Source organism: Ylistrum balloti, unplaced genomic scaffold (genome assembly GCF_031769215.1).
Source record: "Ylistrum balloti isolate Yb309-2 unplaced genomic scaffold, AGI_CSIRO_Ybal_v1 Utg369666, whole genome shotgun sequence".
In the NCBI taxonomy this organism is placed as follows: domain Eukaryota; kingdom Metazoa; phylum Mollusca; class Bivalvia; order Pectinida; family Pectinidae; genus Ylistrum; species Ylistrum balloti.
Window position 1 is genome coordinate 108,469 of NW_026781914.1, and position 9,737 is coordinate 118,205.

Consider the following 9,737-nt stretch of genomic DNA (forward strand, 5'->3'; position numbering starts at 1 on the left):
AATATTTGGTATTAGACTCTACTTTTCAAACATGAATTGAGACTCTCTTGTAAAAAAAAACCAAAAGTTGTATTATACTTAATAACACTTAATATTACAAGTAAAAGTTCCATTAAAAGATCCTCTTAACTCAACCCATTAGAGTTATTCATTATAATCATAAAATATAATTACGAGGGATGTTCGAAAAGTCAATATCCACGTGAGGCACGATAAAAACCAATACATACGTGTATACTGTTATTCGATATCTACACAACGGTGTATAAATGTACATTTAAGACTAAGTATAAGACATAAAATTTGCAGTAGCAGTCATTGACCACTGTAGTTAAAATAGTTGGTAGAAGCGTAGAAAAGAAAGATGAAATACGGGCTTACATCAAAGCTCGCTCAAAACTTGGTTGTTCTATGAAGCAACTGATGACTGAACTTTCTACTGCTTATGGACCTTCTTGTGTGTCTTATTACACAGTTAGAGGGTGGAAAAATAAATTTGAGTCAGGTGTAGAGTCCATCAAAAATGCACCAAAATCAGGTAGGCCAAAATCTGCATCTCGTAAAGAAATCGTTTCCAAAATAAAGGAAATTATTGGAGATGCCAGATTCACAGTTCGTGATATTGCACGAAAGGTAGGCATATCACTATCAACGGTTCACTTTATTTTGAAGAAGCATTTCAAAGTTAGAAAGATTCCTGCTAGACGGGTGCCACGTTTGTTGACTGATGAGCAAAAGAGGAAACGAGTTAAAGCGGCCAAAAAGCTGCTTCAAATGTTTCCAAAATATGACAAAAAGCAGTTTGCCAATGTCGTAACAGGTGATGAAACTTGGGTCCATTATTTTGAGTCCGTCAGAAAGGTTAGCAATAAGATCTGGGCCACTAAACACAGCAAACGCCCAATAATAGTCAAACGGTCTTTGAGTGTAAAATAGGATTTGTATGCAGTTTTCTTCTCTGTTGTAGGAGTCGCAATAGAAGTGCCTGTGAAAACGGGCAAAAGCATCACCGGAAAGTACTACAAAGACGTAGTACTGACGAAACTGAAAAAGTATTATAAAAAACGACGCCCTGCCACTGGTTTTAAACATATCCGTCTTGTACATGACAATGCCCCCACTCATACCACCGCGATAGTTACGGCGTTTTTGAAGAAAGAAAAAGTAACTGTTTTGCCTCAACCCCCGTATTCCCCAGACCTTGCCCAATGTGATTTCTTTTTGTTTCCGAAATTGAAATCATTTCTTGCTGGGCGGAAATACACGTCCCGACAAGCACTTGGAGCTGTCATTCATCAGTATCTTATTACTGTACCCAAATCAGCGTACAGTGACGCATTCAGGAAGTGGATACATCGGCTGAAACTTGGCATTTCTAGCCACGGGGAGTACTTCGAGGGCATGAAATGAGCACTTTTGGGCTAACTTGACATTTGAAGTCTCCAGATAGAAATAAGCAATGCTTTTAGAACATCCCTCGTATTTTATAGCATTGGTCCTGATGTTGACCATTATAGTGAAAAATGTAAATTAAAGTTCTATATTGACCGGTGCAGGGTGGTAAAATAAAGTTGTATTATATCATTAATATAAGTACTTATAGTGACTTTTTCACCTCTGTACACATGATAGACCTACTTTGAGGTGAAAGGATTAATGTTATAATAACAATAATACTTCCCTGACTGTACCGGTAACATCTGTACTTGTATTAATACTATAATACGACTTTAATTTACTTCCCTGACTGTACCGGTCAACATCAGTACCTGTATTGATGATATTAGTACAGCTGTATTTTACATCCCTGACTATACCTGGTCAATATCACTGTATGTATTTATGCTAGAATAGAACTTTTAATGATGCCTGACTCTACTGGTTAATAGCGAGCGTATGCAGGTTCAATCATTATCAAGAGAGACTTCTGACGCATCTGACCACTTCACATAATGTTAATAATATTGCCATGCATGACTAAAATATTTATTAATGCTACGCTCGTCAAACAGTAGCACTGTTATCATATTATGTATATAGCAGAGTGTATTACATAACGTTATGTCTCTGATAAAGGTTATATTAACATCTTGAAGTCCTAAGTGCTGTTTTAGCTTTATTTTTGAACGACTCTTTTACGGTATATAAGAACAAACAGTATTTATAATTCGAACGCGCCGCAGTACCACTGGGGCCTTCCGGTACAGATAGAGACGAGTACAGGCGCGGATGTACGCTGACAGGCCCTGATGCATGGAAGCGATCATTTGGCGACGGCGAGTACCACAAATTCGTAAGGTATTTTCAACTATTTCCTTTGATTCATAACTGAACTTCTAGTCACACTTTGCTTTCATTTCTTCATGTGGTCATTTACAACAGATAGCTACAAATACAAGCTGACCATAATTGAGCTACCATACATATTTTTCCATACTATCATGTGATAATTACTACTGTACACCGCTTATAAAATGATTTATTGAATAAAAGTCTACAACCATCTATTAAATGACACTGACAGCTCTCCGTTTGGGCGTCCGTGTCCCAAGGAAGACTCCCTGAAGTGATTAAATCGGATCTAAATGTATTGCCAGATGAGATCTGTACATTTTGTAAATCTTTTAGGACTTCCTTCTTGGGACTCATTTATATCAGATGTTTGACAGTATCCCTCATCAAACTTCCTATATAAATGAGTCCCAAGGAGAAATCCCAACAGGGATTATATATATTATTGTTATAACTAGTAGTAAATGTCGCATAAAGCTGTTCATGTCCTGTTGGAAGGGTTTAACTGTTGAACAGAATATATGATGCTGAAATAGCAGTGTCGCCAACCTCTTGCCAAATATAATGTCTGCACATCCTTCCAAAGGTTTGTCAGATGAAAAGACCTTATGATGTATTAAGATAATGGTGTGTATGTTATTCTTAACATTATTTAACTATATTAGATTCAAAGATTTAATTTGAAACTTTTTAAATAGGCTACTAACTGATAAAAAATATTTTCTCAATAGCAGGCTGTAATATGACCAATATATAATATAAACTTTACTTATTTTACAACAATTGCGAAACAAGTTATGTCAACTTATAATAATAACTCTTGTTGGCCCGGATGTAAGCGCGCGAGGGGTCTTATTGTGGGAGGAAACCGGAGTACACGGGGAAAACCCACGTGGTCGGGCAGGTGACCCCTTACCTTTTCACGTCCAGTTCCGGGAATTGAACCCCGGTCGGCTAGGTGAAAGGCGAGTGCGTTAACACTGCGCCACCCGACCACCCAATATCAGGATGCCCTGATAAAATAATGAGTTTTTATCACTGAAAATGTAGATAAAAGTGATATGGAATATAAGTGTCTTTTTTTGAGTTACAAAAATTGATTTTACCTTCGATTTTTGTTTTTCGATAACTATTTAATTCACATGTCTTAATCTGGAATGCAAAATTACCCTTGTTGTTCACGGGGCAGTCAATCCAGCAAACAAACAAACTCTTTAGCATTAAGAAAGGTGCTCAAACAGAATATGAGTTCCACTAATTTTTAGGTCATGTGGCAAAGTCTCAAGTGACCTATTGCAATCACTTTTTGTCCACAGTTGTCCATCTTTTTAACTTCATTAAGTGTTGGCTACCTCATTAAACAACCTATTGGAAGCCCATTACAAGCCGTCAAGAGAAATTAGGGTAAAATATCTGACCAAGAACACATCCACAACACAGTCCACGCAGTTTTTCACTCTTTTAAAAAATTGCACTGTCACAATTTAGCATTGTATGGGAAAGAAAAAAGAAGGAAGGATAAGATTAGGGGGAATGGGTAGTTGTTTCTTAACATATGATTGTGTAACTCCAGTCCAGCCACAATATACTGACTATATAGGACAATAAATAAAAACAGACATATTAAGGACAATGAATAAATGCAAATTAAAACTAGTTTTAATGTTATTTATACAGGCTGATTGTGATTATATACAAGGATTAAATTATTAGCGGAAGGAGGTAATTTGGGGGTGGAGCAAGGTGGTCCAACTGTCGCCCGTGCGCACTAATTCGTTGGCTATTTTTAGATTGCTATAAATATAAATGACGCAGCATTTTCTATTCAGAAGCTGACAGCAGAATATGGCGGAACAAGGTTCGTACGGTCAAGGCCAGTTTATTTAATTTATATTAGTCTATTTATATCATTGTAAACTAAAACATTTTCATTCAATTTTAGCCCACCACCATCCCCTACTTTCCTCCTTTCTTTTCTTGAGCCTTTATATATTGTTCATTTCTTTTAAATTGTTCCAGACTTGGATGTTGTCCAAGTGTTTATGCTATGTACATGACTCGTCATATCCACTGTGTTAAGTTTGTAATTTCATAAAGTCATTACCTAAGCTTGAGTTGTTGATTAGGTTATTTAGAGATGTATATATATATATGTCTCTGGGTTACTGAACATGTACCATTCAATAATTCACAATTAATGTTAAATTGTCTACCCTTTAGTATAACATCCAGGTATGTCATGTTCTTGTTATATGCTGTAAAGTTTTCCTTCATATCTGATAAATTTGTACAATGTTTGTTTTCTTGACTTGTATTAACTGTATTGCCTTATGTTTATGTATGGTGAGGTGGTGGCAGATTATGAGCCCCATCTAAGACTTGTTTATTAAATTTAAATGATAAACTTTGAACCAAATAACAAATGTCGTTTACTAAAATAAATGGTCAGATATCAACACATGTGTTTAGGACAATAAATCAACACATATGTGTTTAAGACAAGATATCAACACACACATGTTTAGTACAAGATATCAACACATACATGTTTAGAACAATACAATCTATATCAACACATACATGTTTAGAACAATACAATCTATATCAACACATACATGTTTAGTACAAGATATCAGCATATACATGTTTAGAACAATACAATCTATATCAACACATACATGTTTAGTACAAGATATCAGCATATACATGTTTAGAACAATACAATCTATATCAACACATACATGTTTAGAACAATACAATCTATATCAACACATACATGTTTAGTTACAAGATATCAGCATATAGAACAATACAATCTATATCAACACATACATGTCAGCATTACATGAACAATACAATCTATATCAACACATACATGTTTAGAACAATACAATCTATATCAATACATACATGTTTAGAACAATACAATCTATATCAACACATACATGTTTAGAACAATACAATCTATATACAAGATATCAGCATATACATGTTTAGAACAATACAATCTATATCAACACATACATGTTTAGAACAATACAATCTATATCAACACATACATGTTTAGAACAATACAATCTATATCATCACATACATGTTTAGAACAATACAATCTATATCAACACATACATGGTTAGGGTATTACATGCTTTCTGTAATTGGTATTTTATCATCCAATGTCATCTTTTTCAATTGTTTAAATAACAGGTTGGGACTCAGCTGTACATGGAGTGTTTGTAGAATTGTTTGTCCAAGTGTAAAGGCTTCAGCCTAACCATGTTCATCACCAGCAGTTTTGTCTTACTGGTAAGAATTCCAACTATGTATCAGAATTTTGGCACCATATTATAGGTAAAGTTAAATCTGTTCAGTTACTATAGAAGTTTTTTTTTATAGCCTCAGAATTAGATCTTAGAGCCTTGCCCTATACTGGGTTGAAACTGTGAGATTCTCTGGTGAGAACAATCAGTTCATGTCTTATCAATGATAAACAAACTTCTTCACTTGGAATTGACTCAGTATATTGTGACAACTGCTGATAATTTATTATTATAAGGTGAGGATTGTGACTTACTGACTCTGTTAAGATAAAACTAGAAGTAACTCAGTATAGTGTGACAACTGCTGATAATTTATTATTATAAGGTGAGGATTGTGACTTACTGACTCTGTTAAGATAAAACTAGAAGTAACTCAGTATAGTGTGACAACTGCTGATAATTTATTATTATAAGGTGAGGATTGTGACTTACTGACTCTGTTAAGTATAAAACTAGAACTCTGTTAACTCAGTATAGTGTGACAACTGCTGATAATTTATTATTATAAGGTGAGGATTGTGACTTACTGACTCTGTTAAGATAAAACTAGAAGTAACTCAATAGTGTGACAACTGCTGATAATTTATTATTATAAGGTGAGGATTGTGACTTACTGACTCTGTTAAGATAAAACTAGAAGTAACTCAGTATAGTGTGACAACTGCTGATAATTTATTATTATAAGGTGAGGATTGTGACTTACTGACTCTGTTAAGATAAAACTAGAATTGACTCAGTATAGTGTGACAACTGCTAATAATTTATTATTATAAGGTGAGGATTGTGACTTACTGACTCTGTTTAGATAAAACTAGAATTAACTCAGTATAGAGTGACAACTGCTGATAATTTATTATTATAAGGTGAGGATTGTGACTTACTGACTCTGTTAAGATAAAACTAGAATTGACTCAGTATAGTGTGACAACTGCTGATAATTTATTATTATAAGGTGAGGATTGTGACTTACTGACTCTGTTAAGATAAAACTAGAAGTAACTCAGTATAGTGTGACAACTGCTGATAATTTATTATTATAAGGTGAGGATTGTGACTTACTGACTCTGTTAAGATAAAACTAGAATTGACTCAGTATAGTGTGACAACTGCTGATAATTCATTATTATAAGGTGAGGATTGTGACTTACTGACTCTGTTAAGATAAAACTAGAATTGACTCAGTATAGTGTGACAACTGCTGATAATTTATTATTATAAGGTGAGGATTGTGACTTACTCTGTTAAGATAAAACTAGAATTGACTCAGTATAGTGTGACAACTGCTGATAATTCATAATTGTTAGGTGAGGATTGTGACTTACTGACTCTGTTAAGATAAAACTAGAAGTAACTCAGTATAGTGTGACAACTGCTGATAATTTATTATTATAAGGTGAGGATTGTGACTTACTGACTCTGTTAAGATAAAACTAGAAGTAACTCAGTATAGTGTGACAACTGCTGATAATTTATTATTATAAGGTGAGGATTGTGACTTACTGACTCTGTTAAGATAAAACTAGAAGTAACTCAGTATAGTGTGACAACTGCTGATAATTTATTATTATAAGGTGAGGATTGTGACTTACTCTGTTAAGATAAAACTAGAATTGATTCAGTATATTGTGACAACTTCTGATAATTCATTATTATAAGGTGAGGATTGTGACTTACTGACTCTGTTAAGATAAAACTAGAATTGACTCAGTATATTGTGACAACTGCTGATAATTTATTATTATAAGGTGAGGATTGTGACTTACTGACTCTGTTAAGATAAAACTAGAAGTAACTCAGTATAGTGTGACAACTGCTGATAATTCATTATGGTTAGGTGAGGATTGTGACTTACTGACTCTGTTAAGATAAAACTAGAATTGACTCAGTATATTGTGACAATTTCTAATAATTTATTATTATAAGGTGAGGATTGTGACTTACTGACTCTGTTAAGATAAAACTAGAATTGACTCAGTATATTGTAACAACTGCTGATAATTTATTATTATAAGGTGAGGATTGTGACTTACTCTGTTAAGATAAAACTGTCAGTATAGTGTGACAATATAATTTATTATTATAAGGTGAGGATTGTGACTTCACTCTGTATAGTTGACTCAGTAACTGACAATCAGTATAGAGTGACAACTGCTGATAATTTATTATTATAAGGTGAGGATTGTGACTTACTGACTCTGTTAAGATAACACTAGAATTTACTCAGTATAGTGTGACAACTGCTGATAATTTATTATTATAAGGTGAGGATTGTGACTTACAGTATAGTGTGACAACTCTGATAATTTATTATTATAAGGTGAGATAAAACTAGAATTAACTCAGTATAGAGTGACAACTGCTGATAATTTATTATTATAAGGTGAGGATTGTGACTTACTGACTCTGTTAAGATAAAACTAGAATTGACTCAGTATAGTGTGACAACTGCTGATAATTTATTATTATAAGGTGAGGATTGTGACTTACTGACTCTGTTAAGATAAAACTAGAATTGACTCAGTATATTGTGACAACTGCTGATAATTTATTATTATAAGGTGAGGATTGTGAACTCTGTTAAGATAAAACTAGAATTGACTCAGTATAGTGTGACAACTGCTGATAATTTATTATTATAAGGTGAGGATTGTGACTTACTGACAGATATATTGACTCAGTATGTGACAACTGCTGATAATTTATTATTATAAGGTGAGGATTGTGACTTACTGACTCTGTTAAGATAAAACTAGAATTGACTCAGTATAGTGTGACAACTGCTGATAATTTATTATAAGGTGAGGAGGTGAGGATTGTGACTTACTGACTCTGTTAAGATAAAACTAGAATTGACTCATAATTTATTATTATAAGGTATAGTGTGACAACTGCTGATAATTTATTATTATAAGGTGAGGATTGTGACTCACTGACTCTGTTAAGATAAAACTAGAATTGACTCAGTATAGTGTGACAACTGCTGATAATTTATTATTATAAGGTGAGGATTGTAACTTACTGACTCTCTTAAGATAAAACTAGAATTGACTCAGTATAGTGTGACAACTGCTGATAATTTATTATTATAAGGTGAGGATTGTGACTTACTGACTCTGTTAAGATAAAACTAGAATTGACTCAGTATAGTGTGACAACTGCTGATAATTTATTATTATAAGGTGAGGATTGTGACTTACTGACTCTGTTAAGATAAAACTAGAATTGACTCAGTATAGTGTGACAACTGCTGATAATTCATTATTATCAGGTGAGGATTGTGACTTACTGACTCTGTTAAGATAAAACTAGAAGTAACTCAGTATAGTGTGACAACTGCTGATAATTTATTATTATAAGGTGAGGATTGTGACTTACTGACTCTGTTAAGATAAAACTAGAATTGACTCAGTATAGTGTGACAATTTCTAATAATTTATTATTATAAGGTGAGGATTGTGACTTACTGACTCTGTTTAGATAAAACTAGAATTAACTCAGTATAGAGTGACAACTGCTGATAATTTATTATTATAAGGTGAGGATTGTGACTTACTGACTCTGTTAAGATAAAACTAGAAGTAACTCAGTATAGTGTGACAACAGCTGATAATTTATTATTATAAGGTGAGGATTGTGACTTACTGACTCTGCTGATAATTTATTATTATAAGGTGAGGATTGTGACTTACTGACTCTGTTAAGATAAAACTAGAAGTAACTCAGTATAGTGTGACAACTGCTGATAATTCATTATTGTTAGGTGAGGATTGTGACTTACTGACTCTGTTAAGATAAAACTAGAAGTAACTCAGTATATTGTGACAACTGCTGATAATTTATTATTATAAGGTGAGGATTGTGACTTACTGACTCTGTTAAGATAAAACTAGAATTGACTCAGTATATTGTAACAACTGCTGATAATTTATTATTATAAGGTGAGGATTGTGACTTACTCTGTTAAGATAAAACTAGAATTGACTCAGTATAGTGTGACAATTTCTAATAATTTATTATTATAAGGTGAGGATTGTGACTTACTGACTCTGTTAAGATAAAACTAGAAGTAACTCAGTATAGTGTGACAACTGCTGATACTGCTCAGCAGTAACCAGGACGTCATCT

At 33.4% G+C, this 9,737-nt stretch overlaps 1 protein-coding gene across 1 annotated transcript; it reads left to right on the plus strand.

The window, feature by feature from the left end:
- The first annotated feature begins 423 nt into the window (after positions 1-423).
- Positions 424-1,410, plus strand: LOC132560146 (histone-lysine N-methyltransferase SETMAR-like). The gene is made up of 2 exons (XM_060224798.1): positions 424-820; positions 968-1,410. The coding sequence occupies exons 1-2, from the start codon at positions 424-426 to the stop codon at positions 1,408-1,410; spliced, it is 840 nt and encodes a 279-aa protein (XP_060080781.1).
- Positions 1,411-9,737: the final 8,327 nt, after the last annotated feature.